Source organism: Trachurus trachurus, assembly GCF_905171665.1.
Source record: "Trachurus trachurus genome assembly, chromosome: 14".
NCBI lineage: Eukaryota > Metazoa > Chordata > Actinopteri > Carangiformes > Carangidae > Trachurus > Trachurus trachurus.
Window position 1 is genome coordinate 30404696 of NC_139903.1, and position 20537 is coordinate 30425232.

The following is a 20537-nucleotide window of genomic DNA, read 5'->3' on the forward strand; positions in this document are numbered from 1 at the left end:
TTGGGTAGCAGACGTCAGACCCTGACGTCTAACTGTAACCATATTACGTAAATAAATAAATAATAATCATGATAAAATTTAATGCAGACTGATGTGTTCACTGTAAAACATTTATTTATTGATGCAACGTTAAACGGGGTGATTTCTGTACAGAGTCCCGAGGCTGAGAAACATCGGAGCAAACATCTAAACAGCCGTTATTTGGATAAACTGGCCGTATATTTGGCATCTAAACAGTTACTTTCTCTCATGAAAAAATATAAAAACTTTACACACTTTTTGTGCTATGCGGGATCATGTGCGGGATTCTGATTGGCTAACGTGGGCTTGAGCTTCTTGCTACACTGCCACCTACAGGTTTGGCATGCTCTTGACGGCATATACACGGGTTAGTGTAAACGAAACGTTTTCTGAAAACGGACTGGTGTGCACGCAGTTTTTTTGTAAACGGAGAGGGTGAAATGTCCGTTTATGAAAATAGCTGGGCACGTGTAAACGTAGTCTCAGACGTTACCACGGAGACTTGAGGTGGTTGCCAATGACGATAGGGGCCCCCCAGGCTGAGGCAGACAGAAACGTGGAGAGAAATAGCGATTTTCTGCCTCTGCACTGGTCTCGCAAAAGGCTTACTGTGACAAAATGGTAACTCCTATCAAAGAAAAACACTGATCAACGGTGCTCTAAGGACTTCCTGAAAAATTTGGTACGATTTGTTTCTACAGTAAATATTTTGGAGACGCTGTCATCCAGGGTAGTCTGCTTTGTGTGGATTGCTGTGCGCTTACATCCTAGTGTGGTTGTTTATTTCCGAATTGCACACTTGTGGTTCATTTCATGATGGATTTTAATCCTGAGGAGTTTGTCGCTCATCTGACATTGGAGTAGTTCCATTGCACTAAAGAGCAATTCATTTTTATTTGGGCAGTTTGTCAGGTGAGAGGTTTGGACCAGAGTTTGGAGCCGGACTCGGGGGTGCAGGTAATGGACTTAAAGAGCTTATTAACAAAAGGTCCAAGAACAAACAAAAAACAACCACCAACTGAGGGGGGAGAACTGAAGAGGTGGTGGTGGCAGGGGATGAGCTGACCCAAGGCACGGTGGACTCCGTCGGGCTCTCTGCAAACAGGGGGAAAAAAATGGAGGAATTACTAAAAGGCACTGGCAGGACAGGCAAAACTTATTGGACAAGGGGCCGTGGTGATCTACCGCATGGAACGAAATAATCTGGCAGCCTGGTGCACTGGTGAAGGAGTTTTTCTGGAGGAGCTTGACGAAGGTAGAATTGGATGCAGGTGTGCAACCTGGAAGTGGGTCAGCTCCGCCCCCTCTCACCATACACCTAAACTGAAGGAAGAAAAAAAAGAGAAACAAGCCAACACAAAATCCAAACCAAACCAAAACCATGACACAGTTTTCTTGAAGTTCCTGTGTCCAAGCAGATGAAGAAGTAAGCTATGAAAGCTGAACTCTTATCTGTGTTAAAAAGGGTCTTCTGAGTGAAGAGACCATGAAGAGTGGGGATGCAGGTTTAGATGTGGGTGAAGTGGTCCATCTCAAGGAGTTGGAGATTGAGATGCGCCAGAAGAAGTTGTCCTCGGAGGGAGATGAGGACAATAAATCCATAATCTCTGTAAATTTTAAGAAGTTTCCCGGGTAACAGTCATGTGCGCTGACCATTCGACCAAAGGGACATCCCTGTGGCCAAGTAGCCAGGGTACATGATCAGTTGGAGGCATAGTGGCAGGACAGTCAACTGTCACATCTTCACAGTATTTACAGTTACCACAGCAAAAGTTGCCCTTTGGTTTGTGAGCAGAAAGATAACTCCTCACTAGTTTATCCTTGATATTAGAGGCCCTTCTAAAGCTGATACCTGGCAGTTCAGAAAAAAACCTCTTGTAAACAAGGGTCACTCAATTATTTTTTCCAAAACCAACCTAACTGCTGTTACGGACTAGCGGGTCTAGGGAGATTTATGTAAACATAACCGGTGCTAATCCTAACCTGGAGTGTGTGTGAAGGAGGTAAAACAGGGGAAGAACGGAGATGGACTGGTTTTCACCTAGAGAAAAGCGTGGAGGTGGGTCACCTACCGGAGTTAAGCTGGTCTTCCACACCCACACAGGTGGACTATCTTGTGGATAGCACTGCAGCAGCACTCCTTGGGACACTTGATGCTGTAGCTCCCCTGAAAAAGAAAGTTATCAACCAGAAAAGAATAGCTCCCTGGTACAGCCCAAACCTGTGCGCTTTGAAACAGAAGACCAGACAGCTGGAAAGGAAAACACATTCCAGCCAACATGAGGAAGACCGTCAAGCCTGGAAGGATAGTTTATTAATATATAAAAAAGAACTCCGTAATGCTAGAAGCAATTACTATTCATCTTTAATTGACAATAATAAGAACAACCCCAGGTTCCTCTTCAGCACTGTGGCCAGGCTAACCAAGAACCATAGTGTCGTTGAGCCATCCATCCCTCCAACTCTCAGCAGTAATGATTTCCTAACTTTCTTTACCGAAAAGATTGTTAATATTAGAACGAAGATTGCCAGTAATGGACCACAGATTACGGTACCCATAGAAGCACCTCCCAGACTTGGTGCACACTTGGACAGCTTCTCTCCCATCGACCTGTCAGACTTAACTTCTGCAATTACTTCTTCCAAGTCAGCCACATGTCTGTTGGATCCAGTCCCGACAAGACTACTTAAGGATGTCTTCCCCTTAATTACCATTTCTTTTCTGAACCAAATCAATCTTTCCCTAGTCACAGCCTACATGCCACAGGCCTTTAAGGTGGCTGTCATTAACCCTTTACTTAAAAAACCTTCTCTTGACCCAGATGTCCTAGCCAACTATAGGCCTATATCCAACCTCCCCTACATCTCTATGGAAAGCCGTTTTAGTCATAATGAAATAAATTAATAAATGCATAAATAAATAAATAAATATAGCCATGAAATGAGTCCCGAATTAAATAAATAGGATGATAAATAGATATAAATGAAATATAAATACATATATTTTTATTTTAAAAACAACATTTTTATTTTTCCAGGAGACTTTTATTTTCTAACGCCTCATTTATTTATTTCCATATACTTTTATTTCCTAATGTCACATTTATTTATTTCCGGTTACTTTTATTTCATAACGTCACATTTATTTATTTCTGGGGACTTTTATTTCATAGCATCCCATTTATTTATTTCCGGCGACTTTTATTTCATAACGTCACATTTATTTCTCTCCTCTTTTATTTCATGCTGCAATATTCAAATGAGGGGGCGGGGTTATCTGGACCCTTTCAGAGTAAAACATCACATGCGGAAGTGCTGTTGTTGTTAATTGTTGACGGCTACTCAGCAACTTGATCAATAACTTGGGGAGGAGAATAGTGTTTTAAACATATTTCGTTTTTTCTAGTTTCTGTTGTTGTTACACATCTCTCTGCCTTATATGTTAATATAATACATCCATGCTTAAGTGTGCTGCGTAGCTAACCAGCTAGCTATGTCTAGCATTATGTCCCTGCCACAGCAACTGGGTAAAGAGCAGACGGCAGTGTGTCTCGAACACAAAGTGGAGCAGGCTAGCACAACCTGCACCCACCTCCCAAAGAAAACATATAATGAACTGCAATGAAAATATTTAAGTCGTTACCGGGTGTAGCTACGTAAACAGAAACAGTCTCTTTGGGTGTGTTCGAAACCGCATTCTACATACTATATACTTCCTTATTACACGGCTCTATTGAATCCTGCTCTCTGATTGGTCCAGCGCTGCGTTCTGCGGTCTGTTATTTCTGTATAACGGACCGTCGTCATGTATAACAGACCGTTGCTAGGGACGCCGCTCTGATCAGCGCAGCACAGAAAAGAGAAACTATGCAGGATATTTACCTTATGTTTCATTTTTACCGTCATTAAACAGCGTCGGACTATTAGTGATGTTAGAGATAAATGATTTGTAACCTGTTACAAGGAGAGTGGAGGCTCCTTCCACATCGTGGCTGGAAACCAAACCTGCTGATCAGAGCCTCTGACCCGGTGTCACAGCTCTCCTCTCGTCTCGGTGCAGCTGGCACCGCGGCTCCGCGACACAAACGCACCCCGTAAACAGTAAAGTTAATCTCTTGTTTATGACAGATACGACTACACACAATACATACATTTTAACACGTGTATGGTAATGTATCGATCCACTGATTGATTATCAAAGGCTTCAAATGCACGAACGGGAGGAGGCTCGGCAAAACAGCGGAAGTGACCGGTCTTGCAGATTCGCTAAATGCAATTTTAAATCGATGAAAGTCGTATTTTGGTCAACATTATGTTTCAAATTAATTATTTCACTCGTAAACCGTGTAATAAGCGGGATAATGTACAGTTGGTCGGTTGTTATGGAGAAATAAACCCCTTCATGTTGAATGAAACCCCTCCGCTTCGCGTCGGGGTTCCATACAACCTGTCGGGGTTTATTTCTCCATAACAACCTCCGAACTATACATTATCCCTTACATACTGCATACTGCCCATACTCCATACTACATACTCATCAATCAGACAGTATGCAGAGCGTTTACACTGCAGCATACTACATGATAACCCATAATGCATTGCGCTCCTACCCGAGCCAAAATCAACAGGCTAAAGCTGATTTCATTTTAGCTCTAAATTCTTTAAATATATCACTTTATTAACATTTCAAACGTTTTAGGCGAGAAAGTAGCCGTTTAGATCAGCAGTGTGTCGTTAATTTGTCTAAATACCAGCTGTTTACAATTTTGTTCGGACGATTTCGGCGCTACTAAAGCTAGCCGTCGTGAGCAACGCACTTCCGGTTACTTTCACAAAATAAAACACCCGTTGCCCTTTACTATATAGAAAACCCCAACGATAGAATTTGTGCTTTTATTTTGAAAACAGGAAGCGAACCTACCCTCGATGTAGCTAGCTTGGAACCGCAGTTTTGACCGCTCTCGTCCCGTTAACGGCATTTAACCGTTCAATATGCCTTACCGGAGAGTCTTGCCAGCTCTCAGATCGGCCTGGTTCATTGTAAAACATTTATTTATTGGTGTAAATGTGGTGTTTTCTGTGCGTACAGACCCCAAGGCAGTGCTGCTCTTCTGTCTAACCACAAACAAACTTCTGCTAGATTTCATCAATGAGACCAACATTTAGAACCCCAATGTGCGGTTAGTTTATCCAAACGACGGCTGTTTTAAGTTTGCCCCGATGTTTTATCCCATAAAAAGAGTTTAATCAGCCGGTGGTAAACCTCTAAAAGCCATCGGGTAAGTTAATTAGCGGTCGTTTTCTCCACCTGGGCGAGGACCGTATAGCCGGCGGAGCACGTCAGGAGCCGGGCTGCTGCCTCTATGATGTCGCGGTCGCTGCTCGGACCTGGAGCTTCACTTCTCCGAAAAACATCGGGGCAAACTTAAAACAGCCGTCGTTTGGATACGCACTACTTGTTCTTCTCAACCAGAGTGCCAGTAGGCTACTAACACATAGCTCAGTGGATAGGGAAGTGGATTGTTCAACAATTCACAACAACAGCACTTCCACACACTAGATCCAGCGCAAAATAAGGTGAATAGGCCGTCGTGTGATGTTTTACTCTGAAAGGGTCCAGATAACCCCGCCCCCTCATTTGAATATTGCAGCATGAAATAAAAGAGGAGAGAAATAAATGTGACGTTATGAAATAAAAGCCGCCGGAAATAAATAAATGTGATGCTATGAAATAAAAGTCCCCAGAAATAAATAAATGTGACGTTATGAAATAAAAGTCGCCGGAAATAAATAAATGTGATGCTATGAAATAAAAGTCCCCAGAAATAAATAAATGTGACGTTATGAAATAAAAGTAACCGGAAATAAATAAATGTGACATTAGGAAATAAAAGTATCTGGAAATAAATAAATGAGGCGTTAAAAATAAAACTCTCCTGGAAAAATAAAAATGTTGTTTTTAAAATAAAAATATATGTATTTATATTTCATTTATATCTATTTATCATCCTATTTATTTAATTCGGGACTCATTTCATGGCTATATTTAGTTATTTATGCATTTATTAATTTATTTCATTATGACTAAAACGGCTTTCCATACATCTCTAAGATCCTCGAGAAGGTTGTCCTGGAGCAGCTACACGAACATCTGCACAGCAACGAGCTCTTTGAAGCTTTCCAATCTGGATTCAGAGAACACCATAGCACCGAAACAGTGTCTCCAATGATCTTCTTATAGCTTCAGACAGAGGTCTCGTCTCTGTACTCAGTGCTGCATTCGACACCATCGACCACAGCATCCTGCTGCAGAGACTGGACCATAAAATTGGGATTAAAGGACCTGCCCTAAAATGGTTCAAGTCATACTTATCTGACAAGTTTCAATTTGTTAATGTTAATAATGACCATTCAGAGTACAGCAGAGTTACGTATGGTGTACCACAGGGTTCAGTCTTAGAGCCAATCCTCTTCATTCTTTACATGCTCCCATTAGGTGACATCCTCCGGAAGCACTCAATCAATTTTCACTGTTATGCGGATGATACGCAACTCTACTTGACCATGGAGCCAGATGACAGAAGCCGCCTCATCAATCTGCAAGACTGCCTGAAAGACATTAGATCCCGGATGTCCTCCAACTTCTTGCTACTGAATTCAGATAAAACTGAGGTCATCGTGTTTGGACCTAAACATCTCAGGGACACTCTCTCTAATCAGATCGCTACTCTAGATGGCATCACCCTGACCCCGAGTACAACTGCGAGGAACATTGGAGTCATTTTTGACCAGGACCTTTCCTTCAGCTCCCACATAAAACACGTGACTAGGACCGCCTTCTTCCATCTGCGCAGTATCGCTAAGATTAGGAATATCCTCTCCCAGAGCGATGCTGAGAAACTGGTGCATGTGTGGCAAGGTGGAGAGGGCCCGGGCGGGGATTGAACCCACACCTCCCGGGTAATAGTCATGCGCGCTTGCCAGTCACCCAAAGGGACATCCCCTTGGCCAAGTAGCCAGGGCACATGATCAATTGGAGGCATAGTGACAGGACCCTCAACTGTCACACATGCATTTATCACTTCTAGGCTGGACTACTGTAACTCTCTCCTGTCAGGATGTCCGAAAAACTCTCTAAAGAGTCTCCAGCTGGTCCAGAATGCCGCAGCAAGGGTTTTGACAGGAGTTAGGAAGAGAGAGTGTCACACAATAGTGTATGATCCTTTTCTACCAGCAAGTATCACCATTGAGAAAGACATACGACAAGTGAATAGTAGTGTAGTGTTCTTTTACTTTCAGATTCTGGCTTCCTGTAGGATTTAGAATAGACTTCAAAATCCTTCTGCTGACTTATAAGGCTCTTAATGATAAAGCTCAATCCTATCTGAAAGAACTAATCATTCCTTACTGTCCTACCAGAGCACTTCACTCCCAGAATGCAGGTCTTTTAGTGACTCCCAGTATCTCTAAAAACAGACTGGGAGGTAGAGCCTTCAGTTACTGGGCTCCTTTACTGTGGAACCAGCTCTCTCCATGGGTCAACTACATTTAAGTCTAGGCTTAAGACCTTCCTTTATGACAGGGCTTTTAGTTAGGGCCGGTTCAGGATGCTCTGAACCATTTTATAGCTATGCTGCTATAGGCTTAGACTGCTGGGGGACACATCTGGTTACACAGAGCCCTCTCCTCTCCTCTGAGGTTTCTCCAATTTTTCCCAGTTAAAAGGGTTTTCCATGGAGTTTTTCCTCAGTCGATGTGAGGGTCTAAGGGCAGAGGATGTTGTTGTGATGACGTGTAAAGCCCTTTGAGACAAACTGTTTGTAAAAATGGGGTATACAAATAAAATTGCCTTTAATTGCCATTCATTTGTGAAAAACAGAGGGAAAGAGAAAAGAAAGAAAGGAGGAGCTACAATCCCTCTACTCCTAACACTGCCTGCACTTTTATCTTTTATACCTTCTGGATTGTGAACCCAATAGCTACATGATACATGTGGTTTGAGGGATACCAGCAGCGCTCCTGGGATTTGGGAAGTTGTCACTTGGAAAAGATGGCACTTACCTCACATGTTCTAAATATTTTTCTCTGACAACAAGGAGGTGAAGAAAAACCTTGCTTCCTGTCAGTGTTTAGTGAAGCTTAATCCTAACAAAGCTGTCATTAAATGATTGTCAAGAGAACACTATTTAAAATACTAACAATAAATAATGCAGGTCGGTATTAATAAGGTTTCTTCAATATGCATTATGGGAAATGTAGGATCTGGTGTTTGTTGAAGTTGACACACAGTGAAGACTACGAGTTCAGCACTTAAAGGCTGTACAAGCATAGTTAATATGAACAGCTGACGTGGATCAGTGATGAAAATACATCCATGAAGCTTTTAACACTTCATGATTCAAACAAAGAATTTTATTAACTCAAAAATCAACACACAAAGAAAATCAAATCTTAGTTCGTACTTTACAGCTGTGTACAGTGGCCCTGAAAGATCAAGCACAAACACAATCAATAAACATCTGCATCAGTTTCATTTTGACATCATCATGGAGATGGTATGGCAAGATGGCGGCGCGCACAGACGCAGCGGCTAGGAGCTATCACAACCGGCATAGTTTTTGCACTTTATTGGTGGCACTGGGCATTATTTTGCACGTTTTTGGGGCAGTGGCATTACAATACAGCCACTCTGAACTCCTGCAATTAAACACTGGAGTACACCATCTACCAGCCGAGTACTACATCCCTCCTGACATCATCAGACCATCTCCCGAGGACCCCGCAGCAGCAAGCCGGCGAAGGAGGCGCTGTGAGCGGCGGCAGAAGAGAGGTAAGCGGGCTGGCGTATGGGCTAGGCTAAAGGCTAGCCCATTCAAACCACCGCTCCCTACCATCTTCCTCTCCAACGCCCGGTCGATCCGCGGAAAGATGGATGAGATACGGCTACACATGGCGGCAAAGAGGATTATCTACAACTGTTGCTGCATGATTTTCACAGAAACCTGGCTGGACAGCAACTCCCCGGACGCGGCTATCGAGCTAGCGGGACGCACCGCCTACAGAGCCGACAGGACTGCGGACTCTGGCAAAAAGATCGGCGGGGGATTATGCATCTATACCAACAACTCTTGGTGCACCAACGTGGCCGTAGTGAGTAAACTGTGCAGTCCAGAGGTAGAACTCATGTTGCTAAAATGCAGACCGTTTTACCTACCGAGGGAGTTCACTGCTGTTTACATCTGTGCTGTTTACATTCCACCAGATGCTAATGCTAAGCTAGCGCTAGCACAGGTCCACGACAGCATAAACGACAGCTTAGTAGCTCATCCGGACAGTGTTTTTATAGCAGCTGGGGATTTTAACCATGCTGACTTGAAAACAGTTCTACACAAATTCCATCGTAATGTGAAATGTGCTACTAGGGGAAACAAAACGCTGGACCAAGTGTATACTAACACAGCAGATGCATACAAGGCTCAGGTTTACCCACACCTGGGTCTGTCGGACCATCTCTCTCTGCTGTTACACCCACGGTATACACCTAAGATCAAGAGTGCTGGGTCTATCACCAAATCTAGGAGAACATGGCCAGAAGACGCCATCCCTATGCTGCAGGACTGTTTCTATCACACGGATTGGGATGTATTCAGAGGGCAGGGCACGGACACTCGTGAATCCATGGATGAATACACCTCCACTGTCCTATGCTACATAAACTTCTGTGTGGATAACGTTACATCTTGGAAACATTTTCGTGTGTATCTGAACAGGAAACCTTGGATGACACACAGTGTAGAACAGCTGATCCGAGCTAGGGACTTGGCACATAGCTCTGGGGATCCTGAGGCATACAGCAGAGCCAGGGCTGCACTGAGGAAGGGCATCAATACTGCCAAACAACAACACCGGAGGCGTATTGAAGCCTGTTTCAACAACTCTACGAACTCCAGGCAGGTATGGGAGGGCATCAGGGCCATCACGGACTACAAGAGCAAGGCAAGAGTAACATCTCCCTCAGCTGATGCCACCCTGGCTGAGGACTTAAACCACTTCTACGCCCGCTTTGACAGGGAAAACACAGATTCTGTGCTGTCCCCCCTTCCCTCCTCTGACCCTGCCCCAGTCCTGAGCTCTCATGAGGTAAGACGTGTCCTCCGCAGCATTAACATCAGGAAGGCAGCTGGGCCGGATGGCGTGCTGGGCCGGGTGCTGAAAGACTGTGCTGCAGAGCTAACGGATGTCTTCACCTCTATTTACAACACATCACTGTCTACATCATGGGTTCCCGCCTGCTTCAAGGCAGCCACTATTGTTCCCATTCCCAAGCAGTCAAATGTCACATGTCTGAATGATTACAGACCTGTGGCACTCACCCCTATTCCCGCCAAATGCCTTGAGAGACTGGTCATCAGACACATTAAAGGCGCAATACCACCAACACTTGATCCACACCAGTTTGCGTACAAACAGAACAGGTCGACTGAGGACGCTATTGCCATCGTGCTTCACTCACTACTGGAGCATCTTGAGCAGAAGAACACCTATGCGAGACTCCTCTTTGTCGACTTTAGCTCGGCCTTTAATACAATCCGGCCCTTCAAGCTCCAAGTCAAATTACACCATCTTGGACTAAACATCTCACTGTGCAACTGGATTGTGGACTTTCTTATAAACCGAACACAGAGTGTGAGAGTGGACAAGTACACTTCCTCCACCCTTTCAATCAACACCGGGGCCCCCCAAGGGTGTGTGCTCAGTCCTCTGCTCTACACCCTGTTCACACATGACTGCTCTGCTTCTTCTCCCTCCAATCTCATTGTTAAATTCGCCGACGACACCACAGTGCTCGGACTCATCAACAACAACAATGAGATGGATTACAGGACCGAAGTGCAACATCTAGCAGCATGGTGTGTGGATAATAATCTCATACTGAACATCAAGAAGACCAAGGAGATTATTGTGGACCCCCGCAAAAAGAAACAAAACAACCATCTTCCACTCTCTATCGGCAGTGAGGCGGTGGAGAGGGTGGCGCACTTCAGATTCCTGGGAGTGACCATCACTGAGGACCTGTCCTGGGGCATCAACACCGCCTCGGCAGTAGGAAAGGCCCAGCAACGGCTCTACTACCTGAGGCAACTGAAGAATGCCGGGATCCAGAACCAGCTGATGGTGAACTTTTACAACTGTGCCATCAGCAGTGTTCTGACATACGGTTTCCTAGTGTGGTTCTCCAGCTGCACTAAGGCCGAACAGCAGGCACTCCAGCGGGTGGTAAAAACAGCGGGGAAAATCATGGGGACCATTCTACCAGAGATCAGTACCATCTATACCTCCCGCTGTCTGAAGAGAGTGCGTAACATCCTGCGTGACCAACACCACCCGGCCCATCACCTGTTCCACCTGCTGCCCTCAGGTAGAAGGTACAGGGCCTTATCTGCCAGAACCACCAGAATGGCCCACAGCCTGTACCCTCAGGCAGTGAGGCTGCTGAACAGTGCCCCCCTCCTCTCTCTCCCCCCCTCACATGGACAGTAACCACACTCCACCTACAATAACTGTGAACTGGTCTTTGCATTGCTGCAACACACACTATACTACCTCTGACCATGTTCTCTGATGCCCCTGTTTCTGTTTTTGTCTTTCCTTGTTTACACTCCATGCCCCCCCCCCCCCCCTCCCCCATATGGACAGTAACCACACTCCACCTTACAATAACTGTGAACTGGCCTTTGCATTGCTGCAACATACACCATAGTACTACCTCTGACCATGTCCTCTGGCGCCCCTGTGTTTTCTTGTCCTCTTTTTCATGTACATGATATGCCCATGGGATTCTGCACCATTGCACATTTTGCACTATGCACTTTTCACTATGTAAGGTTGTATGCTCCAACGTAATTTCATTGTTATTTATGGCAGTGACAAATAAATGATTGAATTGAATTGAATTGAAGCAGAGGGAATTTGCAGTGAACATCATCATCACCCTCATCACGAAACACTTAAACCTGTACATACAGTATGTTGTTTCTCTGAAGCCCCTCCTAATGTGAAGCCACTAACAAGCAAACGAAAGTTTCTTCTTAACCTGCTCTTAAACTACTGTTGCATTATATTATATTAATTATTTCTATTTGATTCTCAATTTAATAACTCAATATTTAGTTGTGTTTGTTTCCGTGGCTAGGAAAGAACTCTAATATCTCAGTGTTATAAATAAAGCTAGTTTCAGAATAAATAAGGAGACAATCTTGCAGATGAGGTTATTTTTCTACATTGGTTCAATGAGTTTTGAAGTTAAAACATTAAACATATGAAGACATATGGCTTTCATCACGTATTTATCAACCCTCCCACCTCTATTGTGTGCAGATGAGTTTTGTGTTTTGTTTGGTTGCAGTGCTTTGACCATTCAGGGCTACCATACTTCAGTGCCACTATACTTCAATGAAAAACAGACAGTTATGTTACCAGAGAGATGAACAGTTATGATGTAGTGGACAGTGATTATTGTTCAACCTGAAACACAAGGGCTGTAATTATTATATTGTAATTATGATATTGTTGAAGCAGCTGATCAGTTAACGTCCACTTTGCTCTTGTGTAGAACAACTCTGAGTCTCTGTCTGACCTCTTTGATTTGCAGCCCATAGATCACAGCATTCAGAGCCGGTAAGGCCACATGACCCAGCACACCCACTTTCCTGTGGTCTGACAGCTGAGGGAAACGGTGCAGAATGACGACGATGGAGACCGACACTAGCAGTATGATGTACACAGTCAGGTGTGTGGCCCTTCTATCTTTGTCAGGACACTTGTTGACAAAGTGGATTCCCAGGCCCGTAATACTGAGCATGAAAACTAACTGGTTGCATCTAAAACAACACATTAAACCTAAAATGCCTTTAAAAGTGAGGAGTTCTTTTCCAAAACGCTATAAATCCATTTTAATAGTTTTCCAGAAAATGACATTTTTTACCTAGACCCACCCATTTTGTTAATATTCAATTTATCCTGTTAAAATGATTGTTGGCTCAGTCTGAACATGTTGAACAATGATTATTAAATCAAACAACAATATTGTTGATTAAAAACTCAAAGTTTATTTTATTTTTTCTCAAAACGCTATAAATCCACATTTAAAAAAACAAAAATTGATGGTTTCTGTCTTGAAAAACCAACCAACATGACATGAGAACATCACTGAGGTGCGTGCGTGTCTCTCTCTCTCTCTCTGTGTGTGTGTGCGTGCGTGCGTGCGTGTGTGTGCGTGCGTGTGTGTGTGTGTGTGTGTGCGCGCACGTCGGGGGGAGGGAGGGGGCGTTGACGGTAATGATGTCTGTCTCTTTACATGTTAAACAAAGAGAACTATGGACTATGGAAGTTTTAATAGTCAAAATACAGACGCTATCATGATGTGAGCACATGTTGCTGTAAACAAAACTACGTCTTTGCTGTAAAAAAAAAAATAAAAAAAAATCGATCGTTGAAACGGAGGACACCCGGCGTTACAGGCGGGGGCGGGGCTCGTACGGTATGCGGGGTCTGTGGGGGTATACTTAACGGCCCAGTGTCCACCACATAAACAGATACAGTAATTAACACAGAACCCAGAAACTACTGAATGAATGACTGAAAACAGACCTGGGTTCAGCGCACCGCCATGTTGGACTGCATGGAGCCCTCATAGAATTCTGAGGAGAGGGAGGAGATGTCGCGTTTTGGCTAAAAATAGACTTGGCGCTTATCGCGGTTTGGAGGAGAACGGCATCTTGCGGTGCCTTTTAAACAGGGAAATGTAGCGATTTGACGTGATACGTTGATGGAGCAGTTAATAGGCTTAGTACACAGCAAAATGGCGTGACAAACTCTTTTTTTTATTATTTGGCGTTTATCGCGTTTTGGAAAAGAGCTCCTCAAGTGAAGAACCCCAAATGTCCCTCCATTCTAGGAAGGTTTTTGGTCCTCACTATGTTGCATCAACACACACACACACATTTCATGTTGTTAAATGAAAAACCATTGTTTATGACACTCAATGTTTCAGCATTGATTCATTTCTCAAAGGTCTATGGAAGCCCAGAGGGACCAGTAATGAAACAAAATTCAGGGATGTAATCATTTTATATGAGTTGTCCATTCTTTCTCCCTCAGAAAATGAATCATCAGAAGAATAAAACTATAAAAATACAGAGATATTCAGTCTTGAAGCCTATGGTCACAGGTGCAAAACAAAACAAAACAAAACAAAAAACACACAAGGTGTCTGAGAAATGCAGTTGAGTTTTATCTGTGGTGACAGAGGAGGATGAAACATGAGGAAACATTATTTCAAAAATATCAGCAATTCCTGCTCTGACTTACACAAACCTAATGTCATTGAAACAATCACAAATTACTGGACTATAATCAAGGGGTGGGGGGGGGGGGGGGGGGGGGGGGGGGCAACCACCATTCCAACATCCCACCAGTCTCACATAGGCCTCTAAAATGGCAACACTTAATTTTCTATCAAAGGTACCATCATTCCGACCATTCTTGCCTCCTATGGTCGGAATGACTGTATTTCTTTTCTTTTTTTTTTTTTTTTAAACATCCTGCCTTTCTCACAAATCCTTTAATATTTCCCCAAAATATTTTGCACTGGTTTGGTTTAGGCAATGATGAAATGAGTTGGATGAGTTTAGTAAAAGACCAGATAGAGGCCAGACAGGCCAGATAGAAAAAGAGAGTCCAGATAAGTAGGAGGGAGTCACTTGTTCAGTAACAAACATTTCCTTATATTAAAAGCCTTGTCGGAGTGGGGGGACGATGGCATATCGGAATAGTGGTATGTCGGAATGGTTGTATGTCTAAATAGTGGTATGTTGGAGTGGTGGGATGTCAGAATGACAGCATGTAACCATAATCAAGAATCTGATGAGTCTTGTCACTAATATTTGAACACTTGAAGGACAAAGTTCTGCTTTATGATTATGACTTTCAACACAAAAAATGCTCAGAAAACAAAAACAAATTGATTGATAAACTTTTAGGACAAACTGAAAAAAGCCTGTTATACTGACCGACATCAACATTTACAATCTGACAGATCATCTTGACATTGTCTCTACAGTGCAAATGGTTTAAAGATTTGAATTGTGAATGGTTTTATTTCTGTTGAGTTGCTTTGCTGCAGTGGAACAAGGCAACAATTCTCTGCTTGATCTCTTTGATCTGTAGCCCATAGATTGCAGCATTCAGAGCCGGAAGAACCACGATGCACTGAATGGCCACCATCTTTCTTTGGTTCGCAAGCTGAGGGAAACGGTGCAGTATAATAGCAATAAAACCTGAACCCAGCAGTAGGACATAAACAGCCAGGTGTGTGGCACAGGTCTGCAGTGCTTTCCTGTTCAGTGCCTTGTTTTTACTGCGCAGACACACGGCAGCGATCTTCAGGTAGGTGAGCGTGACACTGCCCATGGAGCAGCCCAGCAGCACTGCAGTGTAGCCGAGCCCGTAGATCTGGTTGATGAGGAGGCTCTCACAGGAGAGCTTGAACAACGAGGCATTGTCACAGAACGGGTTGGTTATGACCGACCTGCAGCGGGACAGGCGGATAGTGAGGCCCAACAGGATGGACACCAGCACCAGGATGCTTCCCCAGGCAGCAAGCGAGAGGTTCACCACCATCCTTTTGGTCATGATGGTGTTGTAACGCAGTGGACTGCAGATGGCCACGTAGCGGTCAAAGGCCATGATCATCAGTACAGTGTAGGAAGCACCTACATACATGTGACCCAAGAAGGCCTGAGTCACACAGCTGGTGTAGTGGATGTACCAATGTTCCGAGTGGGTAGAAAGTAACAGATTTCCAAGCAAACTAGGGATAATTACTGTGGCTCCGATCAAATCATTTATATTCAGGTTGCAGAGGAGCAGGTACATTGGCTGGTGGAGGCTCCTGTTGCTGAGGATCAGGACCACCAGACAGACGTTGGATGTTATGGCGAAGGTGTAGATGAGGAGGATGAGGATGAAGGTGGGAAAGAAGAACTGGGAAGAGACCTTTAACCCCTCTATGAGCAGCATGTCATCTCTGATAGTCTGGTTTCCCATATCTGTGTACAACTGCATACATGCAATAGATTAGGAAAAGATTCAGCTGCAAACATCTGTGAGCCAGTGAAAAAAAAACATGTACAAAGACAAGGGTTATAGTTAGGGTTAGAGATGCATCAACCAGGTGTGACAGACCTATAATGAATACAATATAGTTTGTCACATACTGTATCAGTGACCCCGGTTATTTACATACAGTGAAATACACGTTTATGCTCCTGTAAGATAAGAGTTCCACTCCACACATGCACTAAGTTTAGGCATCAGAGTCAAATACAAGAGAAATCAAGAAACACATGGATGAAAATGAGTCAGAGCAGAAGTTTACATAAGGATCCAATTTTCCACATAATAAAAATAATTTTTTTGATATAATGGGAGCAAACTTTAACCTGAGTATCGTGAATGAATATATAAATTAAATATAGTTACACAGAACGAAGTCACATTAACTCAAACACATTTTCCACTTTCACGCTGTGTGTGTGTATTGGCCAGAATAACCTTGTACAACCCTATACCACCCTCCACCCTAGACATCAGCCAACAGCTCACACTTTTATTTGGTGGCCATGAGCTGCAGCGTCACACGCTGACAGGTTAGCTGTTACTTGGTAACCATTGACTCTGGATTATCCATCCTCTCCATATCCCCTGTCACGCAGACCCAGCTGCAGAAACAAATTAAAAGGGGGCATTACGATTTTTCAGGGGGGCACAATTTTTTCAACTATTTTCTGTTTATTGTACTATTGTTTATTGATCTCTCTCTCTCTCTCTCTCTCTCTCTCTGAGTTTGTTAGGGAAAGGGCAGAAAGCTGGACCCACAATGCAAGACTCAGATTTTAATGACACAGGCTGGTGTGGAGCTGGAGTGCAAGTTTCACGAGCCAAGGTGTTACCTCGGATGGTCAACGACGAACTGGCAAGGAGTGGGTGCTTGAGCCAGCCTCTTGAGGATTGCTGATTGCTGATTACTGACCCCCCCCCCCCCCCCAAACCTATGGTCTACAATTTGGAGGATTGGTAATTATTATTAACATCGTTTATACGACGATTATGGTCCTGTGGTCCGATCTACACAATATAAATAGCAAAAAGAAGCAAAAAAAATCCATTCAGTCTATCAGCCGTGGGCCTGCATTTAAATCGTACCCTCCATCCAATCCCCTCATCTCCCCTGCTCCTCTCCCCCAGGCACAGCACCCTTGCCCGGTCACCCAGCATGAGGAGTCTCCCTGTAACATGAGGCTGTGCTCAGAGCTGCTAATGGCGGCGCTGCCTGTACCAGCGGTCGCCGCGGTCCCGTTGCCGGGGACGGCGACGACGGCAACTGGCACTGCCTCATTACCGGAAGCTGGTGCACAGTGGCACTGCCAACTCTTTGAGCTGGGTGACCGGGCAAGGGTGCTGTGCCTGGGGGAGAGAAGCAGGAAGCGGGGCCTGTAGCTCCGCGGCGCCGCGGTGCAGAGAGACCCCGGTCAGGCTGCAGCGGCGGTGCTGAGTTTATGTTGAACAGGTAATCTTTGGTTTTATTGTGGAAGTTGTGACTGTGCACACAACATTTTACTCCGCATTCAAAGCCATGTTTGGGTTCTGCAGGCAGCAGGCTTGTTGCTTGCTCCACTCTGATCTGGGAAGGGGGGGGTCACGAGGAGGCTCCGAGGGGCGGGCCATACGAGCTCAGAGGGGAGGGGTGTGTGTGTGTGTGGGGGGGTGCTTTTTTCAAATTTTTCTCATCCTCTTTCAAATCGTAGACCATAGCTTTAATGGGCGCCTCCAGGCGACCCACCAGGCTTGTCAGGGTGGTCCCTGTGAAAAGCCCTGAGAATGTCGGGATCCAAAATGAACGAACAGGGTACCCAGGAGCGCCCTCGCCGATGGACATCAACAAGGAGGTGGACAGAAAATGCACCTGAAAATGCACTTGATCGTAGACAAGCCGAAGGGGGGGAGGGGGATCGGAAGGAGGGCAGAGGTTGCTGGTGACGACAGGTTTCAATTGAGAGACGTGAAACGTGGGGTGGATCTTCATATTTTTAGGCAGAGTGTGTTTCATGGCAGATGGACCGATGATGCTCTCAATAGGGAAAGGTCCAACATAACATGGAGGGAGCTTCCAGGATTCAGTGCGTAAAGGGATATTTCTGGTAGAAAGCCAAACTGACTGACCTGGACGGTACTCTGGGGCTGGGGACCTTTGCCGGTTGGCAGTCCGCTGAGCGTTAGCTTGTGAATGTTCGAGGGCTGCAAGAGTCTGTCTCCACACCTCCTTACAATGGAGGATATGTTCCTTGACTGATGGGACTGCCAGCTCCACCTTCTGTACTGGGAACAATGGGGGCTGATAGCCAAGTGACACTTCAAAGGGTGAGAAACCAGTAGCTGAACAGGTGAGATAGTTATGAGAATACTCAACCCATGGGAGTTGGAAGCTCCAGGTGGTGGGGTTTGTAGCTGACACACAACGTAGGGTGGCCTCCAAGACCTGATTGGCCCGCTCACACTGCCCATTGGACTGGGGGTGAAAACCCAAAGTGAGGCTCACTGACGTCCCCAGGGCCTTGCAAAACCCTTTCCACACTTGGGAACTGTGGCCCCCGGTCCGAGACGATGTCCACGGGTATCCCATGAAGACGAATGACATGACTTAACAGTTCAGTGGTTTCAAAGGCAGTGGGCAATTTAGGAAGAGCAACAAAATGTACTGCTTTAGAAAACCAGTCAATAATCGTGAGAATAACTGTGTTACCCTTAGAAGGATGAAGCCCTGTGACAAAATCCAATGCCACATGGGACCAGGGCCGTCCAGGAATGGAGAGGGGCTGGAGAAGGCCAGAAGGAGACTGACTCAAGGCTTTGCTGCAGGCACAGGTGGTACAGGCGGCTACATACTCCCAGGTGTCAGCTTCCAGAGTTGGCCACCAGAAACGTTGCTTGAGCAAAGAGATGGTTCAGTTGGCTCCTGGATGGCAGGTGAAATTGAGGAGTGTGCCCACTGCAGCACCTGGGAATGCACTGACTGGGGAACAAACAGACAATTAACCGGGCCATTACCCGGGTCTGGTTCTTGATGTTGGGCCTCCCTGACAGTCTTCTCAATGCTCCAGATGAGTGCAGCAACCACCTGACTGGCAGGGAGGATGGTGTCAGGAGGGGAGCTGGTATCCTCAGAGGAGTATTGGCGGGACAGAGCATCTGGTTTAGTGTTCCTAGAGCCGGGACGATAGGTTACAACCAAAAAACAACAGCTTGTCTGGAATTTAGTCTTTTAGCTGACTGAATGTACGCCAGGTTTTTATGATCAGTCCAAACAGCCCCCTCCAACCAATGTCTTCACTCCTCCAATGCTAGTTTGACAGCTAGCAGTTTTCGTTTTCCGATATCGTAATTTCGCTCAGGAGGAGAGAGACGCCGGGAGAAGAAAGCACAGGGATGCAACTGTTTGTCTGGACCAAAGCGCTGAGATAATATTGCCCCCTCCCCAGTGCCAGAAGCATCGACTTCAACAATGAACTGATTACTAGGGTCAAGCTGGATCAAAATAGGAGCTGAGGTAAAGAGGCGTTTTAGCTTGAGGTAAGCCTGCTCTGCTTCCGGAGACCAGCAAAAGGGGAGGGTTACCGATGTGAGTCTGGCAAGTGGTGCTGCTACCTTACTGTAGTCTTTGATGAACTGCCGATAGAAGTTTGCAAATGCCAAGAACCTTTGCAGCTCCTTCCTGGTTCTCGGAACTGGCCAGTCCTCCACAGCATGGTTCTTGCCTGGATCTGCCTTAAAGCAGAAGTAAGCGATCCGGTCGTTTTGGCTAATGCTGCGTTCCAGGCAGGCTTTTGAAACCGTAAGTTACAGCTTCAAGTCACGACTTACAACTTTGTAGCGTTCCAGGCAACCCGTAACTCGTGTTTTTCCGACCTGTTGCCTGTGAAAGTGCACTATAAGGGCCACTCGTAACTTCCGACCCGTGAACTCGTACCAGATCGAACTGGTACGACTTCACAGGTCGGAAAAACACGAGTTACGGGTTGCCTTGAACGCACCATAACTTCTTGTCAGCCGATGGAGTTAGCAGCCCCCGCCCTCGTCATGGATCTATTGGTCCTCGTCCCTACGTCACCACATTCACGCGCATCCCTTGGCTGCACACACAGCTAGGGATGTATATCGTTAGGATTTTATCGATACCGATACCCATACCGATACTCCTTATCGGTACCGATACTTATCGATACTCTTATTGATACTACAACATGTAATTTAGTGTAAAAAATAAAGATGTCAAAAGATTCAACCGTTTTTTTTTGGTTTTGTTTTTCTTAAATTGGGGGGTAACACCAGCAACATAATAAAAAAAATTGACAGCAGAGAAGAACACCTCCTTTAAACCCTGAGCAAGTCAACAGTTA

The 20537-nt window shown here is 45.0% G+C and overlaps 1 protein-coding gene across 1 annotated transcript; it reads right to left on the bottom strand.

Annotated features, from left to right (window-relative positions):
* Positions 1–15177: 15177 nt before the first annotated feature.
* LOC310997257 (olfactory receptor 1500-like) lies at positions 15178–16128 on the bottom strand (the record flags this gene model as incomplete). Its single annotated transcript, XM_083986933.1, has 1 exon — positions 15178–16128. One exon carries the CDS (start codon positions 16126–16128, stop codon positions 15178–15180), a length of 951 nt encoding a protein of 316 aa, XP_083843059.1.
* Between the last annotated feature and the right edge of the window lie 4409 nt (positions 16129–20537).